The sequence below is a fragment of the Muscardinus avellanarius genome, assembly GCF_963383645.1.
Source record: "Muscardinus avellanarius genome assembly, chromosome: 7".
Lineage (NCBI taxonomy): Eukaryota > Metazoa > Chordata > Mammalia > Rodentia > Gliridae > Muscardinus > Muscardinus avellanarius.
Genome location: NC_137793.1, coordinates 34830702 through 34850714, shown reverse-complemented (window position 1 = coordinate 34850714; position 20013 = coordinate 34830702). Strand labels below are relative to the sequence as shown.

Sequence of the window (20013 nt, the reverse complement as noted above, 5' to 3'; positions counted from 1 at the left end):
TTTATATCTCTTCTTTTGTAAAGTGTCTGTTTGGTTCAATTGTCCATTTCTTTTTTTTTTTTTCTTCTTTTTTTTTAGTGGTAGTACTGGGTATGGAACCCTTTTAACTCTGGGCTATACTCCCAGAATTATTTTATATTTTTATTTGGAAACAGGGTTTCTAAGCCAGCAAGCCTGGCTTTGAACCTGTACAATCCTCCTGTCTCCGCCTCCCAAGTGTGGGAATTATAAGCATGCTTCACCACACCTGGCCAATTGTCCATTTCTTAATTGTTTTTTTTTTTTTTTTTTAGTGTTAAGTTTTTAAGTTCTTTGTATATTCTATATATTGGTCCTTTATCAGAGGGATAACTGACAAAGACCTTCCCCCATTTTGTAGGCTGTCTTTTTATAGTCTTGACTGTTTCCTTTGATGAATAGAAACTTCTCGGTTTAATGCGATCTCATTTATTAAGTCTTTTTTTTTAATTTTCTGAGCTCTGGGTGTCTTATTTAGGAAGTTTCTACTTGTGCCTGTATGTTGGAGTGATGGACTTATGCCTTCCTTTAGTAACTACAAAGTCTTTCATCTAAGTCTCTCAAGAGATTTCTAATACTCTTAGTTTGGGCTTCTATACCTTCTTCAATGCCTATTATCTGAAAGTTAGATCATTTCATATTATTCTACATTCCTTGAATGTTTTGATCATGTTGTCTTATTATTGTTTCTATATTGTTGACTGTGTGGTCAGTTTTGAATGAACTGTTTTTCAGGATTAAGACTCTATTGTCCATGTGGTCTAGTCTGCCAAAGGTGGTTTTCATTGAAATCTTTAATTCATTTTTTTACTTCTTTATTTCACTCAAAGCCTCTTTTTGGTATTTCTTTGGGCCTCAATTTCTCTATTCATATGTTCTTTCATTTCCATACACTTTACTTGATTTCATTTATGAGGCCTTTGATCATATGAAAAATAAAAATTCTAAATTCTTTTTCTGGCATTTTCTGCAGATCAGTATTGGTGATCTCTGTTGTTAAGTTGTGGGAATTTATTGCTTCTCATTGGTCTTCATCCTCATGTTTTCTGAGTTCTTAGGTTTTATTTCTGTTGTCTTCTTGAGAATTGCTTGAGTCCTGGTAGAGAAGAATGAGTTATGATGCAATCACAGTAGCTTTCTGGGTGGTTGGTCTGTATATTACAATGGACTTGAAGAGTTGAATGTAGCCACTGCTATCCTACAGGAATTCCCTGTCACTTCTCAGTCCAAGTTCAACTTCAGCCATACAATTTTGTTGCATAGTTCATCTGTATGACCTGGAGAGTCCCAGTCTTGAGCTACTGGAGTATGAAGAGAAGACTGTGATTGCTTTTGATGATAATTTTCTACACTCACTGGCTTGATAATATTCTGCTTTTTTTGTTGTTGTTGTTGTTGGAGTTGGTCTCTGAGAACTGCTGGGTCTTAGCACCCACCAGCTTCAGCAGGGGTTTGCCAAAGTGGTGCCATCTGCGATCTCTACTCACCAGATAAGACTTCTGGAGCTCTTTCCTTTCTCTGTTCCATTGCTGTATCCAGTTCTCCACATTTCAACTGTTTTCTGTTGAGTTCTGAGTGCTTTTCTTCTTTTGCCAATAAACACTCTTCCCACTGGTTGTGTTTCAAGTTTCAGATCAATCAAAATGCATCGTATTCCTCTATTTTACTATCTTTAATCCTCCAAAAGTAATAATTTTTGTATTTTTGTATAGAGGCAAAATGAAGAGCCAATAGGAGAAATTTCTGCATACTAGAGATAGAAGAAATCAATTGAAATAGAAGAGAGCAGGAATTTCTTATTTAATGCACACTGAGTCTTCAATAGGAATGGAGGAGCTGAAGTTTTAATGGACTCTTGTATATAAGGCCACAGTTTTAGAGTCCCTTACCTGCTAATTGTATATCCAGCTTGCTGGAAGTGAATGGGTTTTTTTAGGCCATGAGATGAAAGAAAATACATTAGAATCTAAAGGCATAGCTTCAAAGAATATAGGCAAACCTTTACAAAATTATAAGGAGAAATAGATGGAACTACAATTATGGTGTGGTGGGTTGAAAGATTTACATAGAAGAAAAAAGATAATAATCACAAAGATTGCTTTGTAGGCAGATGCAGAATCTACAGTCAATAAATGAGGAATATCCACGTAAAAACACACTGCATATTAACAAAAAATAGTTGTATATTATTTTGTGATGCAAGTTAAACAAATTTCAAAAATTAGTGTATAGATGTGCTTTATAGATCACAATGCAATTAATTTAAATAAAACTAAAAGCACACGCTTATAATCCCAGCATTTGGGAGGCTGAGATCTGAGGATCGCAGTTCGCAGACAGCCTCAACTACTTAATGAGGCCCTCCACAACTTACTGAGACCCTGTTTCAAAATCAAGAATAAAAAATAGGGCAAAAGGTGTAGCCCAGAGGTCAAATGCCCCTGAGTTCCATCCCCAGACCTGCAAAAAGAAAAAAAAAAACAAAAAAAAAACACTTAGAATTTAAAAGTAACTTTTGAAAAACCAATAGAGCAAAAAATAAATTATTATGTACTCAAAATATTATTAAATAAAAGCAAGGATACCATTGAACAAGTTAACAATTTACAGAGAAAGCAGTGCATGGAGAAAATTGAGTAATTTAAAATATAAACAAAAAATTCTAATGATGAAATTATTGGTTTTAATTCTTAAATTAGGAAATTCAAAAAATGGCAAAGTAAGAGGAGTTAGAAGGAAATAGTAATAAAGTAGAAAGTAATGAAATAGGATTAATTTTATTAAAATGTATAAATCAAAATTATATCTTAAAATATAATCAATTGGACAAAGACTAATCTACAAATAGAAATATTTCAACAGTATTGAAAACATAACATGAAAACAGAAATATTCAAAACCACTAAGAAAATGTGTTGCATGTTTTCCTGTCAAAAATCAAAATGAGGTGAAAATAAAATGGAAAATTTCTGAGAAATACATAGTAGAAGGACCTAAGGCTTTATAACCATTTAAATAAATTGAATCAGTGATTTAAACCTCCAATCTTCCCAAAGAAAATATCAGACCTGACACAGGAATAGTTTTAAGGAAATTTAATGCTACTATTCAAATTTTTCTCAAAAATGAAGAAACATTCCCCAGCTCATTATTTCAGGCTAGTGTTAAGATAATATAAAAATTTTAAAAGAACAATTATAAAATAGGAAACGCTGGGCATAGTGTCAGATGCCTGTAATCCCAGTACTTGGAAGCCTGAGATAGTCGGATTGTTGGTTCCATGCCTACCTCGGCAAATTGTGAGACTCTCATCAACCTAGCAAGACCTTATTTAAAAACACAACCAAAATACGGCTGAGGGTATAACTCAGAGGTAAAATGCCCCTGAGATTAATCTCCAGTACCAAAACAAAAACAAAAATATATCAGCAGTGTATGAGTGAACAAAGGTGATAAAAGGAGATAAGGTTGGTATTACCAGGATAACTGAAGTCATTTCTTATTCAAAATTTTAATCCCACATTAACAGATTAAAAATAAAATGTAGCCCTACCTTATTAGATATTGAAAAATACAATAAAATTTTTTCATATATATACCAAAAATAGCAAACACCTATCTTTTTTTATATGAAAGCATAGTATGTTCCTTTTTTCATTCAGAAATTTTGCTCATCAGTATAGTTTTATATTTTTCTTTGTACAGGTCTTATATATTCTGAGCACCAGTCTTAGGGAGCAAAGAGAAACTTTTACAAAAATGACACAAATACAACAATGATCTCACTACATATACTTCTTTCTGTACTGGGGTACAAATAAGTGCAACACAGTAGAAAAGCAAATAAAAATGGAAGAAACAAACTATTGGGGGTTGCTGAGGATTGAACTCAATGGCACTATACATTACATTTATTACACTATATATTACATTACACTATACATTTATACTATACATTTTATTTATTTTATATATCTGAAAAAGTGTCCAGCTAAATTGCTGAGGTTATCCTTCAACCTGCAATCCTCCTATCTCAGCCTCCCAAATACTGGGATTACAGTCATGTGCCAGCATGCCTGAATGAAAATAACTTTAATTCAAAAGGGATATAGTTATCTAAAAACAACTTAGCATAAATGTAACACATCTGCTATAAATGATTTAGAAATTTGTGGGAATTCCAGTAAATAAATAGAAGTTATCAAAGCACTTTCAAAATTTACAGGTAAATGCAAATAATATACATTATTTATTTTACAAACTGTTCAAGAAGGAAGAGATGAGGCTGGAGTCAAAGGCATAGGAGAATGAGAAAAAGAATGTGAGAATCTAGATCCAACAAAAACCAAGACCCTTTGTACAACTATAGTAACCAAGACAGTTTTACACTCATGCAAGCCACTCGGAAAAGAGAACAAATACAGAATCATTAACAAGCCCATGCCTATATAAATTACTGATGGCAAGGTAACATTGTAGATTAATGGAGAAAAGCTTGTTTATTCAAAAAATGTGGTGCTGCGTAATTGGATTTTCATATATAAAGAAGTGAAATTGAACACCTTTTTAGACCATATATGTAAATCAAGTGTAAGCTAGGCATGGTGATGCAAGCTTGCAATCCCGATACTTGGGAGGCTGAGACAGGAGTATCATAGCTTCAAGGATAGACTCAGCAATTTAGAGAGACTCACAACAATTTAGTAAGACCTTGTTTTAAATCAAAAAATAAAATAAAATGGGGTTGGGTATCTAGTTCATAGGTCAATGTTTCTGGGTTCAATTCCAAGTAAAACACACACACACATACACACACACACACACACACACAGACACACACACACACACACACACACACACACGACAAAGACTGAAATATGAAACTTTGATAATATGTTAGTTGAGTGATATAACACACGTGTCATCCCAGTCCGTGGAAGGCTGAAATAGGAAAATTGCGGATTTGAAGCCACCTGTTTCAAAACAAAATAAAATAGGGCTGAAGGTGCACCTCAGTGAGAGTGCCCCTAGGTTCAATCCCCAGTTTCTCACAGGAGATAAAAAGGAAAAGGGAAGGGGAAGAAAGGGGAGGAGAGGGTAGAAGAAGGGAGAGGTGCTATATTTATAATTTCACAATTGATTGAAAGAATTTCTAAAACAGAACACAAAAATACCAAAATCATGAGATCTGATTAAATAAAAAAGAGACTGGCAAGAGTTTTCAGTGGAATTGATCTTGGTTGGGTTTTTAATTTTTGTGTTTCCTTAAATATTTATTTTATGTTAAACAATAAAATACATACGTGGACCTATACACATATATGATATGTATATACATTATGTAAATGTTATGGTAATAGCTTATAATTTTAAAATTATGCTAAAAATAAAAAGGGATGACAAAATGAACCCTATCTGCATACATAGAAAATACATATAAAATAGTTTTAGAAATACTAAATTTTATTAGAAATAATAAAAGAATTTTTATTACTCTGTTACAAAACTACATAAAAATTTTTGCTTTTTATACATAAACAAAAGCCTTTAGCAAAATATAAAAATAAGAAAATTTCATCTGCCAAACAGTATAGAAAAACAGTAATGACATAATAATAAAAAAGCAGGAGATCCAATTAAATAGAAAAGAGACTGGCAAGGATTTTCAATGGAACTGATCTTGTTCAGGCTTTACCTGAATTCTTAATACCTTAAGAGCTGGGTATGGTGGCTCTAGCCTATAATCCCCACACATGAGAGGCTGAAACAGGAGAATTACAGCAAGGTCATTCTCAGCAACTTCCTTAGGGAGACCCTTAGCAACTTAGCAAGAGCTTGTTTAAAAGTAATAAAATAAGAGGTGCTGATCGTTCAGCTCAGGGATAGCACACCACTGGGTTCAATCTCCAGTACACCCACTCCAAAGATAGATACCTTGAAATAAACTCAAAAAATTTATAAGACTTTATAAAAAAGATTTACAACCACATAGAGAGTCATAAAAATTTGAAGGTCTGGGAACAAACAATCAATACTGTCAAATGACAATGAACTATATAAGTTTTATGTAATCTGCCCAAAAATTTAACAGAATTTTCTTTCACTATTTTTATTTTATTAAACATGCTGATCATAAAGTCCATATGGAGAAAGCAATATAGGAAATTTCTTATTAAAACAAAAATACAGGGAGGAACACAGTGAGCTTTGTTAGATGTTAATATATTTCATACCAGATAAAGCAGTTAGTGCTGAAACTTGAGTAAATAAAGAAGTCAATGGAAGAAAGTAAAGGGAAAACCCACATGTGAGCAGAGAAAGATGTGAAATAGTAGCATATAGTGAAGGATGCACCTGCATCAGTTAATGAAATGAGTCATCCAGTGATAACAGTAGGGGAAGTGTGAGCCTTTGCTGTAGGTGCTACACCAGACACACCAGGCTGGTTCTAAACAATGATACTTTTAATTTGTTTTGCTGCCACTTTTTCTTATCTTTCAATAGGGAATGTCTATGATTCTATATATGGTGTTACAAATATTTAAGGAGAAGATATATAGTGAACTTTTTAATATTGAATATCACCACAAGGAAAAATATAGCAAAGTCAGAAGGTGAATCACAAACAGTGAATGTATGTGCAACATACTTGACATGTAATATTTTCTTAATATCAAATGAGGTCTTACGAGTCAGTACACAAAATGATCAAAGCTTTGTTAGAAAAATGGCAAAGGATATAACAAAGCTCACAGAGATTTAACATAGCATCACAGAATCTAAGAGTTGTAAGACCCTGGAAGGGCCAACTGTAGCTTTTTCAGCAATAGGATTAAAATTCTGATGATTCACAATATCTAAGATGTGAAAACAGTGCACATGTCTGTCAACAAATTAATATACACACACTAAAGATGGAATATTATTCAGTGTATATGAAGAAGGAAATCATTTTATTTGTAATAACCTAGATGAATCTTGAGGGCATTGCAGTTACTGTACAAGTCAGGCAGAGAAAAATACTATACTCTAGAATATTACGTAGATATGGAATCTAAAAATGATTAACTCATAGTAATAGAATATAATATTCTCTCAGGGAATGAGTGTAAAAAGGAAGGGGAGATGTTGATGAAAGGATATAATACAGGTCATCAGAAAGGTTACTTATCATGAAGATTCATATAGACCACTCACACAAGTATTTGATACTTTATTTAGACAATGATACACTTAAGGTAATAAGCAGTTTTTCCATGTCAATGACATAGTGAGACTTCAGCCAGTTTATGGGGGCAGATCTCCCACACCTACATCCTATGTAGGTTCAGAGGTCACAGTGAATGAGTGGAAGTGGAAAAAAGTCACCCAGCTAATGAATGACCTTGAAAGAGTCAGGGCTTTCTGATCTGTGATATATCTTGTAAATGTGTGCCCACAAATAAGGCAAGCAGCCTCTGAGTATATCATCTATGAACTTTTTAGGCTCACAATATCTTTGTGTTGACAAGAGACCATGTTGTTTTCTACTTTTTATCTAATTAAGGGATCTTTCATTGCTTCAATAATTCTCTATATCAGTTGATAAATCAGTAGATAGTAATTTATTAAGATATTGAGCTGAGTAATTAAAACAGTTGTTAATTGTAATTTCTATTCTCCAAGTGATTATATTCTAGGTGGTGATAATTTACAGATATTATATAACATTTACCAGAAATACAAGGCAGTTCTGATTTATCTTATATATCATAAATTTTAAGGGTATATCAGTGAAGGGTCATTGGAAATATCGACTGCAATTATTAAAGTCTTTTATAGAGGTAGGCAGGCTTAAATTTTGAGCTCAATTTTTAAATGCAGATTTGCAAGAGAAAGAATTTTAATAGATAAGAACTATACAAGAGGTTAGACTAGAATTAACTGTTCCAGAAAATAAAAAGATTGAAGTCAGTTTACAGATGGTTTGAATAATGAAATAAAGAGTGGGTTTTATCTGTAGAACATTAATTATCTGAATAGTGAATAAATAAGAATCATCTAGAAAATGTGCTAAAATGCAGTTTTGTAGACAATATCCATAAATATTATCATTTAATTGGTTGGGAATGCGGCCCATGAATATGCATTTTTTAACTAACCTGACATCAGTATGCCCTAAAATTCTGGTGCAAGTGGTTTGTTATTTACATTTTCAGTGTCTCTACTTGCCAAGGAAATTAAAAAGCTCTGCACAGGAAACAACCCTTTTCATATTAATACACTCATAGTAAACTAGCATCATTAGTCTATAATTTAATGATATAGAGAGCAGAGGGACAAACAGCCAATCAGGTAAACACTGATAATTCAGAAGTGGACAAAATCAGGAACTATCTTGATGGATGGCAGCAGAGGTGAAAATGGGAGAATGAGCAGAGCAGAGCTTGAGGGAATGCAGAGCTAATGAGATCCAGGCATCGCCGGGCTACCTGGCAGCAAGAGGTAGTGTTCCAATCCCAGTTGATGACAAACTCTTTGAAGGTAGAGGCAGTCTTATGACCCCAGCCCATCACTGTACAAGCCCATAGTAGCTTCTAAAGTGTATTTTGCTTTGCTAGACAATCCAGCTATATAATAAGCAACAAAATTTGAAAAGTCTCTCTCTGTACTGTTTCTGTACTTCTTTTTTAATGTGAAATTTTCCACCTTGTTGCTAACTTGCTATGCATAGTCTTTTGACTGGTTAATCAAAATACATATTTTATTGTTTTGTGCATATTGAGATCAATGGCATGAACTCTCAAAAGAAGTACAAGATACAAAAATATTTTCTAATTATTAATGACTGATGTTTTCTCTATGAAAATTTATATACCTGCTGAATTATGTAAAATTAAAAGTCATTTTAGGGCTGGGCGTGGTGGCGCACGCTTGTAATCCCCGCACTTGGGTGGCGGAGACAGGAGGATCACACAGGTTCGAAGCCAGCCACACTGATTTAAGACCCTGTTTCCAAATAAAAATATAAAATAGGTCTGGGAGTGTAGCCTGGAAGTAGAAGGGCTTCCAGGAACCCCAGTACCACCAAAAAAAAAAAAAAAGCCATTTTGTGGACATAAAATCCACTTTCAGTTAGACATCATGATAGCTTCTTTTATTAATTTTATCTAAATAATGTATGGTTTTCAGTAGGAAATACTATGATATGAAAATGCAATCAGCTAAAACAAATCTCCTTTTAAAAATATTGCTGTTGCCAGATGTGTTAGCAGATACTTGTAATCCCAGCATTTGGGAGGTGGAGAACAGAGGATCTGGTTTGTGGACAGCCTCAGCTATTTATCGAGGCCCTTTGCAACTTAGTGAGACCCTGTTTCAAAAATAAAAAGACTAAAAGTTTCTGCTCATTAAAGGAAACCATCAAGAACCTAAAGAGAAAGCCTACAGAATGGGAGAAGAGCTTTACCAGCCACTACTCTGACAGAGGGGTGATAACCAGAATATACATAGAGCTCAAAAGACTCTATACTAGAAAAACAAATAACCCAACCAAGAAATGGGCAATTGAATTGAATAGATACTTCACAAATGAAGAGCTACAAATGGCCAATAGATACATGAAAAGATGTTCAACATCATTAGCCATCAGGGAGATGCAAATCAAAACTATGCTGAGATTCCATCTAACCCCAATCAGAGTGGCAAGCATAAAGAAGTCAAGTAACAACAAATGCTGGTGAGGATGTGGGGAAAAAGGGACTCTTTTATATTGTGAGTGCAAACTAGTTCAGCCACTATGGAGATTAGTGTGTAGAGCTTTAGAAAACTGAGAATGAATCCACCATATGATCTGGCTATACCACTCCTGGGTATTTTTCCAAAGGGGTTGAAATGAGAAAACTACAGTAACATATACATACCCATGTTCATAGCAGCACAATTTGTAATAACCAAAGTTTGGAACCAACCTAGGTTTCTATCAACATATGAATGAATTGCAAAATTATGGGAAATACACACAATGGAATTCTACTCAGCAATAAAGAAGAACAAAATCATGTCATTCACAAGAAGATAGAAAGACCTGGAGAAAATTATGTTAAGTGAGATCAGCCAAGCACAGAGAGAAGGGACATGTATTTTCTAATTATGCCTAAACTAGGGAGTATTGGGGATGCCAGGGGATCTCCACATAATGGAGAGGAAACCTCAGCAAAGCTAGAATGGAAGAGTAGGAGAGGAAGGAGGCTGAGGTTGATTAATGGAGGAGCTAGATTCGAATATGTGTATAAGTATGAATGTAGCATGTGGTCAACCTGGAAACTCATGGTTGGGAGGGAGGAAAGCAGGGTGGGGATGGTACCAAGCACTGTCTGAATGTATGCCATTTTCAATATGATCCACATAAAAATAAAAAGTAAAAAATAAACACACTGAAAATCAAAGAAAAAAGACTAAAAATAGGGCTGGGGGTATAGCTTGGAAGAACAATGTCCCTAGGTTCTATCCCCAGTGCCGCAAAAAAAAAAAAAAAAAAAAAAGTTACTGTTTACAAATCACATTTTTTTCTAAATTACTCAAAAAAAAAAAAATACAAGTACATTCGTAAGTGTTCTCTGACTCTTTAAACATCAAAAGGGACCATCTTCAAAATCCAAATGCCTTTCCAGCTTTCCGCAGGATATCACAAAACTTCCTGGCAAGGACATTTAAACAAGTTGAGAAGTTTTATAAGATAAAAATATTTTTTCAGTTGACTTGACAACCATGTACAATGTTAGTGGAGAGTTTATTTGCCCAAGGCTCTTTGTCAAAATGAATTTAAATTGAGATTATTAAAATGTAGTTCAATTGCACCGTGTAAGGAGAGGTGTTACTAATGTCTTACCTAAAAAATGTTTCCCATGAAATGCATGCAACTTAGTTACAGAGCTGTATATATAGAGAGAGGTGTGTTTCTGCTCAAACAGCAGATGCATTAAAATTATTCAGAAAATAATAAATCATCTGCAGAAATGGAGTTTGATCCATAAATAGAAGCATTACAGTGGGGTGATTTAGAGGTCTGTCTGAGCTTCAGACTCCCTGGTCTGAGTCATAGCTCTATCATTAACCTCAGAGCCTTCTGCATCTGAGAAGACATTGCAATAGAAACATTATGGGGATATTGTGAGGACTAAATGATATCATTGTAAATGACTAATATGATTGGCACAGATAAAGTCTCCCAATTAATTATTTTATTTCAAAGCTGTAGAATCAGGACTTAGTAGTGTCCTCTGATAAATCCAGATGTGTTAAAAAAAAAAAACCTCTTGCGACTTAATAATAATGTTTTCTATTACAAGCTAAATAGCTTTAGGAAATTTTCACTAATGGTAAACAATGCTTGCATCACCAAATCCCTCCATGGCTGAAGCTAATTTCTTACATGGGACTCAGTATGCCACAGTGAAAATGATCATCTGGATGAAAGGTTATAATCTTCCCAATTTGGAAAATCATATTGCACTCCTTTGGGTAATACCCAAATTGCTAAATCTTGGAAGCAGCCACTACCCTTCTTTCAAATGGATACATTATTTAGAAAGTTTTATTATTTATGAAAAAGAGCAGTTGCCTTTTAAAATTAATAGCATTTGTGTGTGATTTGCAAAGGCTTCATCATGACGGAAGAGTTGAGTATGTTCCACATGGCGAATGGCCATTAACGGGTGACTCATTGATGGGCATTTCAGCCAGAACCCATGGGGATGTGAAGCAGTGATACTGACAGGGGCCACTTCAGAGCTAAACAGTGAGAAATACACAGAGGCGTTCCTTATCAATTTATGAGACTGTGCCATCTCACAAATTGTGATTGCTTGCTTTACTTTAATATCTTAACAAAATAATTTTAATTTTTATTTTCTTACCTTTTCTCAAGCCCACACAGTCAACCAAATCAAGTTAATATTTAAAAAAAACTTCATTTCTCTGTGATTCTGTACAAACTAGAATTCTATAATAAAGTTTCTGATTTGCTGCCCTGCCATGAGTAAGTATTATGAATTCCTCTTACATTGAGGCACTTTGCAGGTATTTTATCTCTTCCTGATGCAGTCTTCACAACAAACCATTCACAAAGTATATTTAGCCAGGTGTGGCGATGCATGCCTGTAATTCCAGTAATTGGAAGGCTAAGACAAGGAGGATCATAGCTTACAGGCCAGCCTCAGAAATTTAATAAGGCCCTCAGCAACTTAGTGACACCCTGTTTCAAAATACAATAAGGCTGAGGATATAGCTCAGAGATAGAATGTCCCTGGGTTCAATTCCTATGTCTGCTAACTTTGACCTTAAAAATTCTGATAGTAAAACTAAAAATACATTACTGAATATGGCTATTCACATAGAGTACTACAAAAATTCATGAGTGAATCATATTTCTCTTTCCAATTCCAATTAATATCCAAACAATCTACCAACCAGGAAAGAGAGAGAAATATATTTAACAAATGAAAAAACTAAAACATGTTTATTTCTTTATTATTATTTAAGCTACCTCTATTCATATGATCAAGGCAAAGTTATAGATATTAAAACTCTTTATCATCAGCACTTTTCTCTCTTCCCTTCAATAGTCAATTGAACTGGCTCATAAATATCTCATAAAATGCTTAATTTTTTCTATTTTCAAAGTCTGAAAACATCTTTCTATATTCTGTTGTCCATTATTATATTAATATTTGTTGATGATACAGACTGCATTTGAAGACATTAATTGGAATTGGAAAGAGAAATATGATTCACTCATGAATTTTTGTAGTACTCTATGTAAATAGCCATATTTGGTAGTGTATTTTTAGTTTTACTATCAGAATTTTTAAGGCCAAAGTTAGCAGACATAGCAATGTATTTGGCTGTTAATTCATTAATGATAAAAGTGGACTTTACTTACTACTTCTATATCATTTTCTTCTTTCATAAGGATGTTGTCATAATAATTGATTAAATTTTTATTTATCTTAATGAAAATTAAGATGGACATTTTTTAAACTAATATTTGTGAGTTGTAATTATATATCATAGTGAGATTCAAAGTGATCCAAACATTATCCACACAATACTTGGTGTATTTCCTCCTGGATCTTACCTTGATTCCTCCCTCCCCATACATGTTAGCATGAAATTGTTAGTGATACCTTCATATATAAACATAGAATTATTTGAACTTTTCAGCAGATTATCAACTCTCCTTTTCCTCCTCCAACTTCTCTACTCCAATATCCTTCCAATATTCTTTGGGTCTTCTTATAACTAGATCTTGTTAGTAGATTTCACTGGGGCAGGGTGGGAGGGGAAGAGAGAAAGAGAATATTGGCAAATATTTGAGGCACAGATCCAGTGAGAATACCAGAACTGTAAAGACAATATAATGAGAATGTTTCATAAATCTCTTTAGAAATTACAGAAATAGGAGATAACAGAAGAGAATATTTAGAAGGTAAATTTTTGCTCTTAATATTTAATTAATAAAATAGCTTGGGTGATCATTTGGCAAAAGTTTCAAATGACCCGAAGATTCTTTATTTGGAAAGCTAGCAAAAACAAAAAAGAAAACAAGAGAGAAAAGTAATGCAGAAGTAAATAGAGGCCTGAAAAGAAAATAAAGACAGCAATCTAGACATGTTGAAGTTAAGGTGCATTTATAGAATCCATTTAGGGGTAAGTTAGATTTTCAGGTAATGTTTCCATTTAAATTGAGATTCAGGATTAAGCAAAAAAACAAAAATGGCCAAGAAGATGGAAACTTTCCCAGGGAGTTTGTGTTATTTAAGGTGGGTAGAAGAAGATGGTGTAGTGAAGCAGATGGAGAAGAGACAGTAACAGCTTAGTAGTGTAATACACCTTCACATTTGCCTCAGGCAAGAAGAAGAATCTAGTGTGGTTGAATAAAATATACTATTTTTTATGTCTCATGTATTACTATGCAAAAAAATCTAGAAATCATTTTGATACAGGTGACCAACTATGTTTTATATACACTACAATAAAAATGTATCTGTAGATCATTTTGCTATGGGTGACTAAAGCACGCATTCTACAGGTTGATTGGGCGAAATGTTCCTTATTAAACAAATATATATATATTTTAGTCTTGGTAACAAATTTTAATAATAAATTAATCTGAAATATAATTTTATTTTGAAACCAATTTCTTCAAAAATTCTTTTTGATTATTTTAAGTATTTTACCTTAATTACCACAAAGTTTAATAACAGTATTTACTCAATACAAATTTTTTGTTTTTATTATATTCTGAATCAGCATGGGCATTAATCATGACAATGACCACCCGTCATGTGCTGATGGTCTTCATATCATGTCTGGTGAATGGATTAAAGGACAAAATCTCGGTGATGTTTCCTGGTCTGCATGTAGCAAGGAAGATTTGGCACGATTTCTCAGGTACTGGGATCACTTGTTGCTGCGGCAGCTGAATGTTTATGTGCATCTGCTTCCTCTGCCAACTGGTTCAGGCAGCATGACATCAAGGAAAGGTCAAAAATGGAAACCAAGGCATTTGGTTCCAACCTGGGCCCTCCTGATTCATGGCATGGGTTGGTACATGTTATTTAGCCCAACTGATTTTTAGTTTCCACAACTTTTTTCAAATGAAAAGATGCACAAGACAATTTATAAGGTTAAAAATTGTTATAATGATAAAAAAATCTATCATAATCTTTAATTGCCTTTTCTCTATCTCCCACTGGAAATATGTTTCTCCCTCATCACCCAACACATCTGTTACTATCACAAAAAGCCTCCTCACAGAATATCCACCTTTCCACTAGACCTCTAAACTCAAAATATTTTTCCTTAATAAAAAGTTTTCACCATTGGAACAGATTTCAAATGAATCTCTTATATTTTTAACAACATTAGCACTTAGGATTCAACAGGAGAACTTCTAAGTAAAAGTAAAAATAGAATTAATACTCTTTTTATGTTTTTACTATGTTAATCATATCAACTTTTGATATTAAAGTAGAAGTTTTATACATGTCTGCATGTTTCCAGGTCAAAGGCCAGTAACTGTTTACTACAAACAAATCCCCAGAGTGTCAATTCTGTGATGGTTCCCTCTAAGTTGCCAGGGATGGCCTACACTGCAGATGAACAATGTCAGATCCTCTTTGGACCCTTGGCTTCCTTTTGTCAAGAGATGCAGGTAAGAGTCATGGCTAGATGGCATTTTCTTAAGTGTTCACATTTATTGGCTAGAAATATCGATTTGGAGTCTGTATGTCTAAAGCACTCAAAACTTAAAAGAAGAATTCTCTAAGAAAGGATTTCATTTTTCCTCCTTGCATTTGGAATTTATAGAAAGAAGGTATGGACTTTTAATCCAAGCCAGTAAAGAAGAACCCAATAATTTCTGCTTCAAAATATACACTGAAAGATTTGATTTATGACAGATGATAACGCTCTTTTATTGTTTCTTTTTATTTTATTTTAATTTTTTTCGGATCTGAGGATTGAAAACCAGGGGCATTTGACCTCTGAGCTACACCCCTGCCCTATTTTTTTATTCTTCTTTTTTTTTTTTTTTTTTTTTTTTTTGGTGGTACTGGGGTTCCTGGAAGCCCTTGTACCTCTGGGCTACACTCCCAGACCTATTTTTTACATTTTCATTTTGGAAACAGGGTCTCCTAAGCCAGCGCGCGCGGCTGGCTTCGAATCCGCGCTATCCTCCTGTCTCTGCCTCCGAAGCGCGGGGATTACAAGCGTGCGCCACCACGCCTGGCTTTATTCTTTATTTTGAAACCGTGTCTCACTGAGTTGCAGAGGGCCTCATTAATTAGCTGAGGCTGTCCATAAACCACCATCCTCCCGTCTCAGCCTCCCGAATGCTTGGATTACAAGCTTGTGCCACCTTGCCCCGCTTTCTCTTTTATTTTAAATCTCATACTTTCTCACCTGATAGCTGGATTAAAATGATGTATGAATATGTAATTGTGGATGAAGAGCTATAGCTTTCAATCTTGAAAATAAAATTTTAAAAACATATTTTGTAGGAACAGCATTTAGAGCACATATAGAAATAAACTGGAGGAAAAGAGAAATCTGTGGTGCTAAACTAACTGATACCTGTATATTAGTATTCAAATGGACAATAATTACTCAACGGGCCATGGTATCAGATCTAGAAAAACTAAAGGAGAAAGCAGAAAGACGTTCTTAGTTATATAACAACATTCGCTCTATTTTCCATTTTTTGTCTGCTTTGCCATCTTCTTGCCTCGTCTCTCTCCTGTTTCCCCTACCTCTCCCTAATGCTTTGTACTTCAGAGTAAACTGGTAGTCACACCATGAGTAAACTGGATGAGTAGCCATGAAACATAGCCATACTTCAACTTGCAAAAGGTCCTGTGACTGCCTCAAAAAGATTTGGCCTTTTTGAAAATAGAGCTGTTTTGGATCACTGGCAGTGTAATTAAAATGCCTTGAGAAGAACAGAATGCAGGGCACTGTGACATTTGTGTGCACTCTCTGCTCTTCTTATTAAAACTGTTTTTCACTTGTTAGTTTTATTTGTTTCTTATCAGCCTCACACACACGCGCTTCATGAGGCCACAGTGAAGCATCTAGCACCTAGCTCAGTGGCTGGAAGAGTACAGGCTTTCAGTGAAATTTTGATTTAGAATTAAACTGAATGAATGCGTGAAGGAATTGGAGTTGCCTTTAATGTGACATGTAAAAAAGGTCTTAGTCTATAACACTCATTTGGTAATAGTGCAGTTCCAAAAGACTTGGTATAGGTATGAGACTGTGATCTGATTCCTAATGGTTTACACATGGAACAGTGAAGGAGCCTTGAGATTCTGCGGTGATTATGACAGCAGCTAGCTTCAGATCTGTAAAATCTGTCCCCAATATCTCTGATTTCATTGGCCAACCTCCTCATTTACTTTGAGTATATCTATGAGTTTGAGAGCATCACAAACTTGGTTACAATCTTTTTTCTTAAATGTTCATGGTAAAATTAATGTTTTTAGGTACACAGGCTTGAGTTTCTGAGCAGAAACTTCTAATTAAGTTAACGTTGTTTTGGACAACAAAGTAAGCTGTCTGTAGTTATTTTTACGAGTATTGTATAGGATAAGTTTCTGTTTATGACGTATAGAGAAAATGATAGAGCTGATAATAAAAAATGTTTATCTTTTAGAATACCTCATGTGTTTAAAATTTTATTGAATGATCAATCATAATCACTTTTTTTTGGTGGTCCTGGGGTTCCTGGAAACCCTTCTACCTCCAGGATACACTCCCAGACACCTATTTTTTGTATTTTTATTAGGAAACAGTGAGGCTGGCTTCGAACCTATGTGATCCTCCTGTCTCTGCCTCCCAAGTGCAGGGATTACAAGCGTGCACCACCATGCCCGGCCATAATCATGATTTTGATAAATTTTAGATTGTTTTTAATAAATAAAAGTGTTATCATTTGACTATGTTTCCTGTCTAAAACTCTTTGAAATTTAATTGCCATTCTAACAGTACCAAGAGATAGAACTATAAGGGATGATCAGGTCATGTGAGCCTCATTGTTGTGGGCGGGTCTAGTGCCTTTGTACAGTGAGTTTGTCCTCATCTTGTTCTCTTGCCCTCTTGCTTTCTGCCATGTGGTAACAGCATGAAAGTCCTTGTCAGATGCCAGTCTCTTATTTCTAGACTTCTCAGCCTCTGGAACAGTAAGCCAATACACTTCTGCTTCTAATAAAATAACCTCAGGTATTCTGTTACCACAATACAAAATGGACTAAGATATTCATTTGCAAAGATTTTAAAAATCATTTTAATAATGCATCCTGTTGCATTAGTTACATTTTACTAAAACCATTCTATAGTCTTTGACCCTAATATCTATGAATTAAGTGCAAATTAAGTTTATGACCAAATTCAATTATCATAATAATTTTATATGTTGTAGTCATCATCTAATCCTATTTAATGGATCAAATTAAGGCCTGGAAAAGTGAAATGACACTTTGAAACTTTTAACGGTGATTAAGAGAGAGTGTTCAGGAGCCAGGTGTGGTGGCACATGCTTGTAATCCCAGCATTTGGGAGGCTGAGACCTGAGATTCATGGTTCCTGGACAGCCTCAGCTACTTAGTGAAGCCCTTTGCAACTTAGTGAGACCCCTAGTACTAGGGGTTAGCCTGGTGAGGATTCAGCTGTTTTATACAGGGTGACCTACAAAGGCCCTCAAGGAAATGGAGAACAAGATATTCATTTATCTTGGGAGGAATATAGAAATAAAAAATACCCTGGGAAGCAAAATACCCTGGAATTTTGGTCATGTTTTCAGTTTGAGATGTCTATTAGACGTATCTAGTTAAGAAATGCAAGCAGGTCCAGGAAAGACAGATATTTGGATGTTATCAGATAAGTGATTTTTTTTTTTGAGAACATGACACTAAGTGAAAACACTAGAATGTAAGTTAGATAAAAGGGAGAAAAAAATGAGGGACCAATGTCACCACAATGTTTAGCATTTAGGAAGATGGGGAGAAAGCAACAAAAAATTATAAAGAAGTCTATTGAGGTAGGAATAGAACCAAGACAAATTAACATCTGGAGTCCAAGAAAATACATTTTTCAAAGAGAGAGAGACAGATCTGCTATCTTAAAACCTGAATGCCCCTGGAGTAAAATGAAAGGCAGAAGATCAATATTTTTTGCACCTCGAGACACTACAACATTTGAAGCCAAGCCCAATACACTTGAGCCTTTGGAAACAACCCAGATCCAAACACAGCACGTAGACTAGACCCTTAAGCAGATCCACTTGGAGTCACCATGCCTGCCCAGCTCTCATCCAAGCTCTAGAAAAAACAAATCTCTTAGAAAATCAGCTCCACAACATTAGAGGAGCTGTCAGTCCCTTCCAGCACTGTGTTTCCAGCACCTACTTAAATAGCCTGTAAATATTTGTTTAAGTAATAAGTGAATTAATTGAATGATGGAGTAATTATTCTAAATTTTCACTTATACAAATATTTGATTCTCAGATATACTGCACATTGAGATAACATGAACACAACCTAAGATATGAATGTAATAACTATAAACCAAGAAGGCTGAATAGTTTAACAGCTTATATAATTTAAGCAAGCATCCTTATGACTACCCAATTTTTAACCAGTTACAAATAAATATTAAGGTACCTGGAGCAAGGGCTTACTGCACTCTTTGACACTGGTAGACACCTAGAAAACATGTAAATTTACATATTATAGTGGTGTTGGTTCAGTGTCTGAATGAGATATTTCTCTTCCAGACTTATAAACACATACTTAAACACAAGCATTAGAAATCCCAACATTGCATAATGCTGATCTAATTAATGATATACATTTACTCTTAGGATAACAACTTACATCTGCAAAAGGATGAAAAACACAGATGTAAAAATGCATCTGAAACATCTTGACCTCCAGGAATAATAGCTCACTCTTCTGCAATAATTTGCTGAATTAATGGCCTACTTCATTGATGGCCTAAGCAATTGGTGCCTTAAGGCCATCTGGCATCTTGTAAATAAGCCAGCTCCAATACATCAAGCCACTGTAATAGCTTCCTGAAATTACAGAGGAATGAAAAGACAGTTCTTCCTTATGAGGCTTAACTTTCTTGAATAAGCAGAAAGTATGCTAAAATTGAATGCCTCCAGAAAACTAAAGGTGCTCCTTTGATTTTGGACCTTGGCACATTGTGAATTGCAAACATGTTAAAGGTATAGAAAACTTTCTACTATGATTATTAAACATATAAGGATTGAAAAATGGCATAGGACGTTGAGTTTTACATCTATTTGATTTGTCAAAATATATAGAACTTTCTTAACCCTCTCATCTGAGCCTACATAAAGACTGGCATTACAATGAGGTGTTGTGGGAAGAGTTCTAAAAGACTGAGTCTCTTTAATTTGGCACTGGAGAATTCCAGAAGCAACAGAAATTT

The 20013-nt window shown here is 34.6% G+C and overlaps 1 protein-coding gene across 1 annotated transcript in view; it reads left to right on the top strand.

Moving 5' to 3' along the window:
- Positions 1-20013, top strand: part of ADAMTS19 (ADAM metallopeptidase with thrombospondin type 1 motif 19) — a gene marked incomplete at both ends in the record, with an annotated part of 271867 nt that overhangs the window by 141129 nt on the left and 110725 nt on the right. Inside the window, 2 exons of the mRNA XM_080698493.1 lie at positions 14311-14451; positions 15064-15214. Coding sequence (XP_080554619.1) covers positions 14311-14451; positions 15064-15214 — 292 coding nt within the window. The remainder of the gene's footprint in view (positions 1-14310; positions 14452-15063; positions 15215-20013) is intronic.